The sequence below is a fragment of the Nicotiana tabacum genome, unplaced genomic scaffold (genome assembly GCF_000715075.1).
Source record: "Nicotiana tabacum cultivar K326 unplaced genomic scaffold, ASM71507v2 Un00205, whole genome shotgun sequence".
Lineage (NCBI taxonomy): Eukaryota > Viridiplantae > Streptophyta > Magnoliopsida > Solanales > Solanaceae > Nicotiana > Nicotiana tabacum.
The window spans coordinates 27068-42536 of NW_027438443.1; the positions used below are offsets into that span (position 1 = coordinate 27068).

Below are 15469 nucleotides of genomic sequence, written 5' to 3' on the forward strand. Positions count from 1 at the left end.
GGGCGGCAGCGGCGTCGGGCATGTGTGGCAAAATCACAGGCAGCGGATGCGGGCAAGGCATTGGCGCGGAAGCAATGTCAAGATGTGCCAAGGTTGGGCGCAATGCCAGTCTTGGGCACGAATCAGCTGGCCAAGTGAAGAATGGCACATGCAATGCACATGGAAAGTAGTTGGCGGTTACCTTGTCATAACCTCTTTGTCCCATGATCTGATCATGCTTGTATAATGTCCCCATTTCGTGTATAATGTGTCCTAAGTAGTTGGGGATGTCAACTACATGTTAGGAGCAGAATTAGTCTTAGTCCGACAAGTGGCAAAAGCTGTAGACAACAAGTGTCATGTGCTGCCAAGTCTAAGGGCTGCCTATATTCTATAAATAGGACCTTTGTGACTTAGGCAGAAAAAAGGAGTGAATGTGGGGAATTTCGTGAGAAATTCTAAGTGGGAAACAAGAGTGAAACGTGAGGGTTTCAGTTGTTTCAAAAAGGGGCTAAGGTTTGGCTTGGGCAGATCTTAGTGTTGACAAGAACGACTTGTGTTCTATGTCAAAAAGTGGGCTGTGAGCGGACTGTGTTCATAGCAAAGTGAGGGTCCTTTGTATATTTTCCACATTAATGCAAAGGTTGGGATTTTCCCGTATATGTGTGTGTTCTTTATTGAATTGCTGTCTAAATTTCGTTTTAGGCCAAACTTGATGAAAATTGGCTAAGTAATTGGGAAAGGCTGAGTCAAGTGTACGACTTGACTGCCGCGCGGGTGTGAGTTTTGACTGACTAAAATCGCCCCCGTGACACGTGCTATGGTTGGAAAAATAGCTCTCACTGACCTGTTAGGAGATCTTTTTACGAATCGTGCCCCTAATAAATTTATCTAATTTAGTGTATGTTTTTCTCTATTTCTTTTCCTTGATGGGCTGCCACTTAAAAAAATATGACGAATTATTTTGTTGAGCAGAAGATCTGTAGAATTAGAAAATAGTAAACGGGGGCGGAGCTAGAGCTTCGGATGCGGGTTCGGTTGAACCCAATAGCTTTGGTCCAAACTCTATATTTGCTTTTAAAAATTCATTGAATATGTAAGAATTATTAATTTAAAACTCAGTAACTTAGAAGGAATAGAATCCCGAACCCATTAACTTCAAATTCTGACTCCGCCTCTGATAGAGAACCGCATTTTTCCAGCATGTCTGATCAGTTCATGGAATCTACCATATATAACAGAATTAAATTACTAAATGTCATTTATATGGAACTATTGGAACTTGAGATTTATTACTTTAACTCTATGATTATCCTGTCAAATAAAAGAAAATCTTATCATATGCCTCTCAATAAAATAAAACCTATCTCCCTCATAAACTATATATATCTTCTCTATCGAATTAAATGAGAGGTGCAAGTGGCATTCAGACAAATTGCTTGATTAAAAAACATACAAATGGAGAATCAATAAGCAAAGTCCTTAAGAATTAGTACGATTATATGTCTCATTGAAGGTGTGACTAATGAATAATATGGTTCTTACTTCACTATCGTCATAAATTCACCTAATCTAGAAACTCCTCTAAGAAGATTCAACCAATCAATCTCTTTTTCTACTAAATCGTTTACCTATGCTCTTTAGTGCATTGTCCTCCTTTCACTGAACAATGATCGTTAATTTGTAATGCAATTAAACCATTGGAATAATAATGCATTATCGCTTTAACTCTATCAAATTCAGGCAATGCAATAGTAATTTCTTCCCTAGCTGAGCTGCAAATGCACCAGCAACAATGGCCAAAGCTTCACACCATAAACTCAATGTTATTCGATGAAGAGAGAAGAGGAAGGCAAGCAGATGAGCATTTTGGAAGAAAAGGAATTTGTATTGTATTCATTCAATCTCTGAAATGAGTGGAACTCCTCCCACTATATTCAAGTGTGTAAAGACAAAGCTAAGCTAACTAACTAAAACTAACTGACAGTTGTCTATGCTTGGCCACTAACTAACTCTAACAGAACTAGCGGCGATTATATAAACTAGTGGAAAATAATTAATCTCAACACTCCTCCTCAAGTTGGAAGTGTTGCAAACACAACCAACTTGCTCAATGTGGAACTATGTTTGATTCCAGTTAAGGCTTTAGTCAAAATATCTACTAGTTGACTGTCTATTCCAATAGAGTGGAGTGAGACTAATCCTGCTCGCAATTGATCGCGCACAAAGTGATAGTCCACTTCTATGTGTTTGGTTCTCTCGTGGAAGACTGAATTCTTGGCAATGTGAAGTACAGATTGACTCTCACAGAACACACTGAAATAGACATTGGAAAAGGGACATCTAGTTCTTCAAACAGCCTGCTCAACCATACTAGTTCCCCCACTACTTTCCTCAAAGCCTTGTACTCTGCTTCTGCAGAAGATAATGATATAGTTTCTTGTTTCTTGGACTTCCAACTAACAAGACTATTTCCCAGAAGCACTAAATAACCTGTAATGGATCTCCTGAAATCTGGACAACTTGCCCAATCAGAGTCACAATATGCCTTGACTGTGCAATCTGCATCCCAAGACATGAAGATTCCCAGAGCGGGATCACTTTTCAGGTATCTAAGCAGATGGAAAGCTGCCTTTAAATGGGGTTCTCTGGGCTCTTGCATGAACTGACTCAAGTGTTGAACGCTATATGCAGTGTCCAGTCTAGTGTTAGCTAGGAAATTTAACTTTCATACCAGTTTCCTATAGTATATAGGATCCTATAAAATGATACCTTCTTTGGCCTTTAGCTTTACTATAGGGTCTAAGGGTGAAGAACAAGGCTTGTAATCTAGGCAGTTATACTCCTTCAACATGTCCAGCACAAATTTTCTTTGAGAAATTATTACACCATCATCCTTGTACATTACCTATAACCCTAGAAATTAGTGCAGTTGTCCCAGATCTTTGATCTTAAACTGCTCATGTAAGGAGTCTTTCAATTGTGTGATCTCTTCCTGATCAGTTCCAGTAAATAGCACATCATCCACATATACTACAACATATACCAAGGAATTTCCATTTTCCTTATGAAAGAGTGAGTAGTAATTTATGGAATGTGTATATCTTTTTGAGCACAAAGCTTTAGTCAGTATTGCATACCACTGTCAACTAGCTTACTTTAAACCATAGAGAGACTTGTTCAATTTGCACACCAGTCCAGGGTTATCCACAACCAGTCCAGGTGGAGTCTGCATATATACTTCTTCATTGAGGTCTCCATGGAGGAAGGTATTGTTTACATCTAGCTGAGATATACACCATCCCTTCTTCACTGCTGTGGCTATTAATGCTCTCACTGTTGTCATCTTCACTACCGGGGAGAATGTCTCTGTGTAGTCAATTCCTGCCTGTTGTGTATAACCTTTCACAACTAATCTGGCCTTGAACCTTTTTATACTACCATCAGCTTTATGCTTCACTTTGTAAACCCACTTGCATCTTATTGATTGTTTCCCTGGTGGTATAGCTACCAGGTCCCAAGTATGGTTGGAACCTCACACTCCTGTGTCATTGTAGTTTGCCATGCAGGATCAATATCTACTTCCTCATATGATGATGGTTCCCTATCATGGCAAACATTACTCACAAAACTTGACTGTTATGAGTTAATTGATCAGAGGCAACATGATGGTTCATAGAAAACAGTGCATTAAGGGAGTTAGTATTTGGTTTAAGTTTAGGTAGGGAATGTATATAGTCTTGTAGATAACTAGGTGCCTTCTATGTTCTTGAGGACTGTCTCAGCTGCATGGGTTCTGCATAATGTTGTTCAGTGTGATCTTATGATGGAAATTGTGTTGGAGAGTTAGGTATTATGGAGGATGATGAGGAGTGATCATGTATAGGTGACATGAGATTAGTTGTTTTGTCAGTATTATTCCTTTGAACACTCAAATGCTCAGATATTTGTTGTGTAATGTTTGTACTATCAGAAGGCTGCTCACATAGAGGTTCAATAAAATGAATTGAATGAAGGACACATGATTGGGGAGATATATCCAAATTGGTTCCAAATGGAAAGATAAACTCATTGAAAACCACATCTCTGGAAACAGTGATCTTTATAGTGGCCAAACTTAGGACTTTGTATCCCTTTGTATTGAAAGGATAGCCAACAAATACTTGTGGAGTTGTGTTAGGTTTAAATTTATCTCTGTGAGGTTTAGGTACAATGGGGTAGCACAGGCAGCCAAAATCTTTTAGCTGAGAGTACTTTGACTTTCTCTTATACAACAGTTCATATGAAGTTTGATTATTAATAGAAGTGGAAGAGAGTCTATTTATGAGGAAGGTTGCACAGAGTATACATTCACCCCAATATTTTAGGGACAGTTTAGATTGAATGAGGAGATCTCTAGCTGTTTCAAGGAGATACTTGTGTTTTCTATCCACTACACCATTTTGTTGTGGAGTGTAGGGGCAAGTTCTTTGATGTATATACCTTTGGATTGGAATAACATATTTGTTTCTGCATTGGTGAACTCTAGTCCATTATGTATTCTCACATTTTTAACATTTACTCCAAACTAATTTTCCACCAGACTAATGAATCCCTCAAGTACTTGATGAGCATTGTTTTTACTGGATAGGAGATGAGTCCAAGTGGACCTACTAAAGTCATCCACAATGGTCATGAAATATTTGTACTTATCATGTGTAGAAACATGATATGGTCCCCATAAGTCAACATGTAGGAGCTCAAAAATCATATTGGTAGTGTTAGTTCTCTGAAGAAATGGGAGTCTTTCCTGTCTGGCCATTAGGCAGATGGTGTAATTAAAGGGTTGTTTGGAAGAAAAAGTCATAGGAATAGAGGAGATACTTTTCATTTTTACAAAGGGAACATACCCAAGTCTGTTATGCCACTGAACATCCACACTATCTCCAATATACAATACACAGATGAGAAAAAGCACTAGAAAAATTAGATGATGAATTCACAAAAAGAAATTATTTTTCAATACCTGCACTTGAACCATGTACAATTGAAGATGAGAGAACACATTTATTGACTTGGGATGGTGTATTTACAATAGAATGAAGTGGACATTGTGTGTTACAAGTGCAGTGAGTGACAGGGATGGACAAGAAATTAATGACATTTGCTCCAGGACTTGTACTGTTGTTCTTCAAGCTCCTTGGACATAAGATGTAAAGTCCATCTTTGACTCTACCAATCACCAGAGGCCTCTTCATTGAAGAGGCATGCAGTATACAACTGTGCTTAATGAAGGCAACAAGACAACTAAAATGAGAAGTTAGAGAATGAACAGAGATCAGGTTGTATTTAAAAGAAGGAACAAACATTACCATATTCAGAGTGATCTTAGGAGTAAGTAAAACATTACCAATCTCAGTCACCTTCACTTTGTAACCATTTGGGAGAATGACAAGTAGAGGATAAGGTAGAGTTACTATATTGGTTAATAAGGATCTATTAAAGGTCATGTTATTTGATGCCCCTGAATCTTTAATCCATGAATCAATCTTGTTTTTGAAACATTCACATGTGAGTTTCCCAAAATCAATAGAGGAGGTGCAGGTTATGGTACCTCCAAAATTAATAGAGGAGGTGCAGTGTTGACATTGTCTGAGCTGTCTCTTCCTCCTCCTGATTGAAACTGTTGTAGTAGGTTCACAAGTTGACTATATTCTTCCTTTGTGAGACTCACAATTTGAGCACTGTAGTTCTCATCACCAGTATGTTGAGTATCTGTGGTTGCTATATGTGTATTAGCCATTCCTCTATTTTCCCTATTGAACTTGGTACTTTGGCTCACACCAGAATTATTCCCATAGTTATAGTTTTGTCTTGGATTTTGATTGAAACTGGAAGCTTGGTTATGACTTAGATTTGGATTCTAATTTTGATTGAAGCCTTTAGGATAACCATGAAGTTTGTATCACTTCTCTTTCGCGTGTCCTGGCCTTTTGCAGTAATAACAGAAGGGTCTCTTTCTATAGTTGTGAGAGTTATTAGGAGAGTAATTTATCTTGAATGATGATGTCCTGCTTGTGTTGACATTTAGGGCTGATGATTCAAGAGCTAAGTCGTTATGAGGTTTAATTTCTTTCTATCTTTCCTCTTAAATTAGCAATGAAAAGGCTTGTGCAATTGTGGGAAGAGGATTTATCATGAGGATACTACCTCGAACCACAATGTAGGTCTCATTTGGTCCCATAAGGAATTGTATTAACCTTCTGTCGTGTTCTGTTTTATGCATACTTTCCCTTTCTCCACATGTGTAATTGCAGGTGCAATGAGATTTAGCAATTAGAGTAGTAAGTTCTTCCCACAGCTTTTTCATTTTGGTATAGTAACCAGTAATATCATGAGCTCCTTGAGACAAGTCGTTAATCTGCTTTTGAATTTGGTAGAGCTTTGTTCCATTTGTTTGATCATATCAATCTTCAAGCTCTTTCCACAACTCGTGCATTTGTCACATACTCAACAGTGTCTGCAATTTTCTTTGCCAAGGAATTCAAAATTCATGAAGTCACCATATCATCACATCTCTCCTATAATCGATAGCTTGAGGAGTCTGGATCTAGCCTTTTACAGTCCCCATTGATGAAGCCTAGTTTATTTTTCATTGAAAGGGCTCTCATCACACCTCTTCTCCATGAGCTTTAACCAAATCCATCAAATAAAATAGGAACTAGGGCTATTCTGGGATTATCAGAGGGATGCATGTAAAAAGGACTGCTAATGTCAACAATTGGCTAATTAGGAGATTCAACCATGGTCGATGTAAACTGTTCATCATCTCCGCCAGTAGCCATCTCTTACAAGGTGTAAAATTCAACTAATCAACTTACAGAAGATTCTAACTACAGATTTGAAATTATGATAGAGAATTCTAAGAGGAATGTATTGAAATCGATGAGATCAAAGTTTTCATGCGCATAGTCTAAACAAAATCGAGGATGATGAATCTAGATTTAACAGATCTGGAAAAATAAATCGGAACTTCTGACCTTGCTCTGATACCATAACAAATTCAGGCAATGGAACAGTAATTTCTTCCCTAGTTGAGCTGCAAATGCACCAGCAACAATGGCGGAAGCTTCACACCATAAGCTCAATGTTATTCGATGAAGAGAGAAGAGGAAGGCAGGCAGATGAACATTCTAGAAGAAAAGGAATTTGTATTCTATTCATTCAATCTCTGAAATGAGTGGAACTCCCCCACTATATACAAGTATGTAAAGACAAAGCTAAGCTAACTAACTAAAACTAACTGACAGCTGTCTATGCTTGCCACTAACTAACTCTAACAGAACTAGCACTGATTATATAAACTAGTGGAAAATAATTAATCTCAACAAACTTTAAATCTTTTTATATGTTTTACTCCATGTATATATTAGGATCAAATTAATCAGGTGTCATGCGAAAGCTAACAAAACATACTTTTAAGACGATAAATTAGACGACAAAAGAGAAATATATCAAAAGAGACACAAATATTTAAGGTGGTTCGATCAATTGACCTATGCCCACAATATAAAAAGAGTACAAAATATTGAGAAAACAACCTCAAAAAAGAGGCATCACACAAGTGCCAGGGTAACACTTTTCCCAAAAATTCTCTCCCTAAACAAGACTCTCAAACCCTCATGGCTACATTGTAGATGCTACTAAATTAGAAGAAATGATCCTCAATTTGTATAAGTTCAAACTTTTTCCTCCAACAAAAAGGACTAGCCAAATATCGAATAATTATATTTTCCTTTTCGTAAAAGATAAACTAAATAATGAAAAATATATTTCCTTTCCTTCAAGACACAGGAAAACCAAAAATGATAAGAAAATCAGAACTAACACTTAACAGTATAGTCATGTTCACTTTGATCGTTGAAAATTTAACACTGGTAATTCAGTTGTTACAATTATTGTTTTTTACCCCGTTGATATATTACATGTATCACGTGTTTTTCTGATCGATAGTAGCACAGGTAAAATAAAAAAGCGAAATGTGACAAATAAATTGAGACATATAGGAATTAGTAATATTTTTGTGAGATTGTAAAATGATGCAAGGCTAAATTAAAGGGATGTCAAAAAATTTAAGAGCGTAATAAAAATCCAATTAATAGAAACTGCATGAGAATTAATGTTGAAAATAAGAAACAGAAGCTACGCGGTTTGTGAGGCAGAAAAAGATGAGAAAGGATTACTAAAGCATAAACAAACAGCTGACTTTTGCAAGCAAATGAGTAAATGCTCATTGCTGTCCGCTTTTGACTCTTTGGACACATAGCTATTTTACCACTTCTTCATCTTTAGTCAGCGTAAAGACCACCTTGTGCTCTTCTCCTTCTCTCTTCAACAAATAGTGTATATATAGACAAGGACCCCCACTGGCTTAGACGCTTGTCTCAACTTTGCTTCACTCTTGAAAGAAATCCAATATATCCCATTCAGTGAGCAAGAGAAAGATCAGAAACAAAACCACTTCTTGTTTTTCCACTGAAAGTAGTCACTTAAAAAAAAAGGAAAAAAGATTTGTTGCTTGAGAATAGAATGGGAAGGCCACCTTGTTGTGATAAAATAGGGGTGAAGAAAGGACCATGGACACCAGAAGAGGATATCATCTTGGTTTCATATATTCAACAACATGGTCCTGGTAACTGGAGAGCTGTTCCCAGTAATACTGGTAAACATTTTAATCTGAAAACTCTTATGTTCTTTATCTTTTTTCTGGAGATCAAGTTTGTTTGTTGGAGTCATTAAATGTCTAGTAGTAGGAGTAATAAATATTCTGCTGCTTTACATCCCCTTGAAAAATGAATTACATCCACCAGATCAACCTTATCATCAATCTCTATGTACTCACAGCCGTTCATCTTTTTTTCTTCCCAGGTTTGCTTAGATGCAGCAAGAGCTGTAGACTTAGATGGACTAATTATCTCCGTCCGGGAATCAAACGTGGCAACTTCACAGAACATGAAGAAAAGATGATTATTCACCTCCAAGCTCTTCTTGGCAACAGGTACCATGCAAAACTTCATTGTTTTTCTTGTTTTAGGATTAGATCCAATTTTATATGTTGCATATCCAAATAGGGATTTGGGAGAGATCTATTTTATACTATAATTTATTTTAGGGTTAGAGTGTCTAACTTTTTTTTTTTTTTTTTTTTTTTGTGTGTAGATGGGCTGCGATAGCATCATATCTTCCACAAAGGACGGACAACGATATAAAAAATTACTGGAATACTCATCTGAGAAAGAAGCTGAAGAAACTTCAAGGGAATGATGAAAATAGTAGTCAAGAGGGAATAAGCTCATCGTCTCAATCAAATGTCTCAAAAGGACAGTGGGAGAGGAGGCTTCAAACTGATATCCACATGGCTAAAAAAGCTCTTTGTGAGGCTTTGTCCCTTGACAAATCGAATTCTCCGCCAAATAATCCTATCCCTCAACCTGTTCAATCATCTTGTACTTATGCATCTAGTGCTGAAAATATTTCTCGATTGCTTCAAAATTGGATGAAAAATTCCCCCAAATCATCTCAATTTAGTCAATCAAACTCGGAGTGTACTACTCAAAGCTCCTTTAATAATTTATCAATCGGGCAGTCTTCTAGTCCTAGTGAAGGGACCATTAGTGCAACAACACCAGAGGGTTTTGATCCAATCTTTATGTCTCAATCGATGATGGCAGATGAGTGTAACGCTTTCACACCTGAAAATGCTGGGACTTTCCAAGTTGAAAGCAAGCCGAATTTGCCGAATCTGAATGCTGAAAATGGATTTTTATTTCAAGAGGAAAGCAAGCCGAATTTGGAATCGGAAGTTCCGTTAACGTTGCTGGAGAAGTGGCTGTTTGATGATGTTATTAATGCACCAGCACAAGAAGACCTAATGGGATTGGGAATGACCTTGGCCGATGCTGCTGACTTGTTTTGAAGAAATATTTACTAAATGATTAAATGTTAAACCTTAGTAAATATTTCTTCAAAACAACTTAGTAGTAGTTACGTTTTGGGTTCTTTTATTATCTGTTTTTTTTTGGGTTGTTACTTGTTGATTAGACTTTGGAGTTTATAGGTTGTTACTTACTAGACTGAGCAAAAACTCTGGTATTTGCAAGAGCAACAAGTGTAAATTACAAGTAATCTTATTAAATCTGCATATGTAGTGAATAGTACTAGTGATACTACCTCAACTATTTGTACTATGTGCTCAATTTTTTTAAAGTATTATCTAGAAATGAAAATTAGAGTTTGACTTCAGATGTTCCCTAGTTCCAATAGCATAAACAAACGTACAAAAATCATGAACTGCATTAGTATTGTAATTTTTCATAAAAACTTGTCAGGTCGATCCAGTGAATATATCACTCTTATTTATTTCTTGCTTTTAATGTAAGTAGTGGCTATTAAGTGTTCCCTGGCTCTGCAACATAACTCTTTAAAGGTTCCTTGAATCTAAATGGACGATGAAATAAAATCTGAGCTCCATGGTATGACCATAAAAGAGGCGAGCTTTCCTTCACCATCTTAAGCGAGTGAACCAAGGAATTAGGTATTACACCATCCCTCCCATTTTAGTTATCATGTTTCACTTCTCGAGATTCATACTAACTGAATTTTAATTTAACATTTTAAACTATATGTTTCATCATATTGAAATGAGAAAGTCGCACAAAAAAAAAAGAAAAAAAAAAAGAGAAAGTCGCATCTTGTAGTATTTGTTAGGATCGAAAAAAGTTAGAAGTCATGCGGAAGCTAACAAAGCAAACATTTTTTCTTCGGCTCTTTTTTCTTCTTTCGTTCAGAGTTAGCAGAGAAGAGCAATACAATGGGTTAATGACAAGTGATATGATATGCTATTACTCTTTTGACTGACTCTTTGATTTTTCACCCAACTTAATAAATTCTTGTAAAAAAGTCTTGACGCGCGTAGTAATTCATTCAGTTATGCTCTAGAAAGGAAGAATGGCACTATGTCTCTACCCATTTAAGACTCCAAGAACAACACCTCACTCTACAGGATCTTGAATTTCAAGGAAGCTTCCTTTAGGGTGAAGTATAGGGATAGGGAGTACGATTCTAAATAGTAAAGAGAAAAAAGCATTAAAAATATATAAAAGATATAAAGAATTAAAGAAAATGTTCAGTTAAAATAATGGAGATACTCCCTCCGTTCATTTTTACTTGGCATATATATTAAAAATAGATTTTCATTTTTACTTATCACTTTACGCATATCAAGAGAAAATAAAAAAAAAAATTCTGTTATATATACCTACAGTATTTATTACTCATTTCAAATTATTTTCTTAAATCCAATAAAATATGCATCAATTAATATGAGTATCATGATAAATTATGCACTTCATTTATTATTTCTTAATGGGCGTGAAAAGTCAAAACGTGCCAAGTAAAAGTGAACGAAGGGAGTAGTTAAGAAGCGGTTGAGGACATAGAGAGACGAAGAACACATAGAGAGACGTATAATACCATAAATAAAGGGTAATGATAAACGGCCCAACTGGTGTGACCTAGCTTTGGCCACACAAGTGAAAAGATATCCAAGACCCCCTAACTAATTAGCCTATATTTTTCCCTCCAAAACACAAAATTAAATTCCAAGCCTTGAAATATGCAAAATTAAATGTTGGGAGCTGAAGAGTCTTGTGTATTATATTTGTATTTCCATTGTATTTATGTGTATTTTATGTTTATACAAATTATACGATTTAGTGTGTATACAAATTATTGTGCTTTCTTCCTTTCTTAAAAACAAATACGGTATACGATTTATTATACTTCCTTCATATCAAACCAAGTCAAGTGGACACTTTACCCTATCTAAAAAATGGATTCAAACCAAGAAAATTCGGTGGCGCAAGAAAATATGAATCCATATATACTTATTATTTATATTTCATAATTAAATTGCTAATTATATCCCAAAATATAACGATTGGTGTCAATTGACTAGTGGAACCATAGTAAACGTAATTATATGGTCGCTATCAATATACGCATGACCTTAATGAATGAAATTATATGTTGGCTACTATACACATATATATAAACGTTCAATGTAACTATATATAAAGCGCAACAATGTAATTAACTAGTGTCAATATCTACTTATTATTTATATTTCATAATTAAATTGCTAATTATATCCCAAAATATAACGATTGGCGTCAATTGACTAGTGGAACCATAGTAAACGTAATTTATGGTCGCTATAAATATCTACTTATTATATATATAGTGACGTTCATTGTAACTATATATAAAGCGCAACAATGTAATTAACTAGTGTCAATATCTACTTATTATTTATATTTCATAATTAAATTGCTAATTATTTCCCAAAATATAACAATTGGTGTCAATTGACTAGTGGAAATCACGTAAGGCATAAAGCATGCTATAATGAAGCAGTAAAACCATTTAAAACAGTAAACTAGTGAAAAATAGGTAAAATTCTTTAACTCAAATTTAACTTCATGAAAAGCCTTTTTCAACAATTAAGCAGGTAACTGACAGGCAATCAAGGAAAATAAACACATAAAGGTTCTCCCCTCGGGCACAGTATCCACAAATCCGCCCCTCGGGCAATATCTCAGAACAATACCAGCCCCTCAGGCTATATCTTACATCACAATGGGTACCCGCGCTCACTAGGGGTGTACAGACTCTTGGAAGGGCCCCTTACGGCCCAAACACAATATCAAGCCACCTCGTGGCATCATCACTAGGCCCTCGGCCTCATATCGATCATGCCACCTCGTGGCGTACATATCTCAGGCCCTCGGCCTCATAATCAGTATCAAATGTTTCATCACAACATAGGCCCTCAGCCTTACTCAGTTAAAATCCTCACAAGCCACTCGAGCAATAGTAAAACATGATTCTCAGTCCAAAAAATCATTTAAAAGATCATGTAAGTGTTTAAAACAGAGTAAACATGGCTGAGTACGAAAATAGTGAAATATAACATGATTGAGTTGGCTGAGTACGAAAACAGTGAAATATAACATGACTGAGTTCAAGTATAAAATCAAATCAGTGAGGAAATACCAGTAAAAATCCCCGAAGGGTTCAAATAGTTGGCACAAGGCCCAAATATGGCATTCAACCCAAATTATGATGATAGCAAATAGATTTCAGTCAAATACGCGGTAAAAATAGTCATTCGGGACGGACCAAGTCACAATCCCCAATAGTGCATGACCCCACGCTCGTCATCAAGCATCTGTGTCGCCTCAATATAGCACAACGATGTGCAAGCTCCGGGGTTTCATACCCTCAGAACTTCATTTACAATCATTACTCACCTCGAACCGGTCAAATCTCTAGCTCGCGACGCCTTTGCCCCTCGAATTGGCCTCCACTCGCGTCGAATCTATCCAAAATCAGAACGAGGACGTCAAAATATGCTAAGGGAACGAAGTCCAAGTAAAAATAATCAATTTACAATATAAATCCCTAAATTACTGAAACCCGACCCCCGGGCCCACGTCTCGAAATTCGATAATTTTTATATAAATAGATTCCTTATCTCCCCACGAGTTCATACATATCAAAAGCTCTGAAATCTGACCTCAAATGGTCCTTCAAATCCTCAAGCAAAGGTCTAAGTTTCCAAGCCCTTGCTTTCCCAATTTTAACCCTTAAATTCCCTTAATCATAGCCCTAATCCGGGAAATAATAGCATAGGAACGAGTTTTAAGTCCAAATTCCTTACCTCAATGAAGTTCCCTTGAAATCCCTCTTTCAATTCGTCCAAAGCTCCAAAGCCGAAGTAGAAATGGTGAAAATAGCTCAAAATCGCAAAGGCCACAATTTATATCTTCTGCCCAAACATTTTCGCATCTGCGGCCCAATATCCGCTTCTACGGTACCACATTTGTGGTTCTTCCTCCGCTTCTGCGGAATTCACTTAACTCCCCTTAGTCCGCATCTACGGTCCTCTACTTGCATCTGCGACATCGCAGATGCGGTCACCCTAACTGCTTCTGCGGTCTCTGCACTTCAAGCCCCTTTTCGCTTCTGCGACGAATCGTCCGCACATGCGGCGTTGCACCTATGGTCCCCAATCCGCAGGTGCGAAAATACCAGAAGCAGCAAATTCAGCAGCTGCAATAAAGTCTCAAACTTCCCGTCAACATCCGAAATCACCCCGAGGCCCCCGGGACCTCGACCAAAAGCACAGACATAACCCAATACCTCATTCAAACTTATACCAATCTTCAAAACACCTTAAACAACATTAAATCAATCAAAACACATCGGATTCAAGCCTAAGTTTCCAAAAACTTCTAAATTTCGCTTTTGATCAAAAACCCGACCAAACCACGTCCGAATGACCTGAAATTTTGCACACACGTCCAAAATGACTCAACGGAACTACTGCAACTCTCGAAATTCTATTCCGACCCCTATATCAAAATCTCGCCTACCAACCAGAAATCGCCAAAATATCAACTTCGCCAATTCAAGCCTAAATCTATTCCGAACATCCAAAACTCAATCTGATCGCGCTCCCAAGTCCCAAATCACCTCCCAAAGCTATCCGAAGCATCAGAACTCACATCCGAGCCCTCTAACACATAAGTCAACATCCAGTTGACTTTTCTAACTTAAGCTTCCTCAAAAGGGACTAAGTGTCTCAAACCTTACCAAAATCATTCCGGATTCGATCCGACCAACCCGATAGTACATAACACGAATAAACAAAGCATAAAGAAGTAGAAATGGGGGAAACAGAGTGGTAACTCATGAAACGACTGGCCGGGTTGTCACACCTTCTTCATTCTCCTCCACCAATAATGCTGCCGCAAATCCTGATACATCTTAGCTGCGCCCGGATGAAATAGAGTACCGGGAGCTATGGGCCTCTTCTAAAATCAACTCTCAAAGCCCATCTACATTAGGCACAAAAACTCGACCCTGCAATCTCAAAACTCCATCATCCCCTAAGGTAACCTGCTTGGCACCTCCGTGCTGCACCGTGTCTCTAAGGACACATAAATGGGGATCATCATACTGCCGATCTCGAATACGCTCTAATAAAGAAGAACGAGCGACTATGCAAGCTAACACATGGCTGGGCTCAGAAACATCCAACCTCACGAATTGATTGGCCAAACCCTGAACATCTAAAGCAAGCGGTCTCTCACCGACCGGAATATAGACAAGACTGCCCATACTGGCTGACTTCTTACTCAAAGCATCGGCCACCATATTGTCCTTTCCCGGATGATATAAGATGGTGATATCATAGTCCTTTAATAGCTCCAACCACCTTCTCTGCCTCAAATTTAGCTCCTTTTGCTTGAACAAATACTGCAGACTCTTGTGATCCGTGAACACCTCGCATGCCACGCCATACAAATAATGCCTCCAGATCTTCAATGCGTGAACAATGGCTGCTAACTCCAAGTCATGAAATGGATAGTTCTTCTCATGAATCTTC

General features: G+C 37.4%; 1 protein-coding gene across 1 annotated transcript; it reads left to right on the plus strand.

The window, feature by feature from the left end:
• The first annotated feature begins 8236 nt into the window (after nt 1-8236).
• LOC107822388 (myb-related protein 306) lies at nt 8237-10259 on the plus strand. The gene is made up of 3 exons (XM_016648924.2): nt 8237-8680; nt 8887-9016; nt 9178-10259. The coding sequence occupies exons 1-3, from the start codon at nt 8548-8550 to the stop codon at nt 9932-9934; spliced, it is 1020 nt and encodes a 339-aa protein (XP_016504410.1). The 5' UTR covers nt 8237-8547; the 3' UTR covers nt 9935-10259.
• The last annotated feature ends 5210 nt before the right edge of the window (nt 10260-15469 follow it).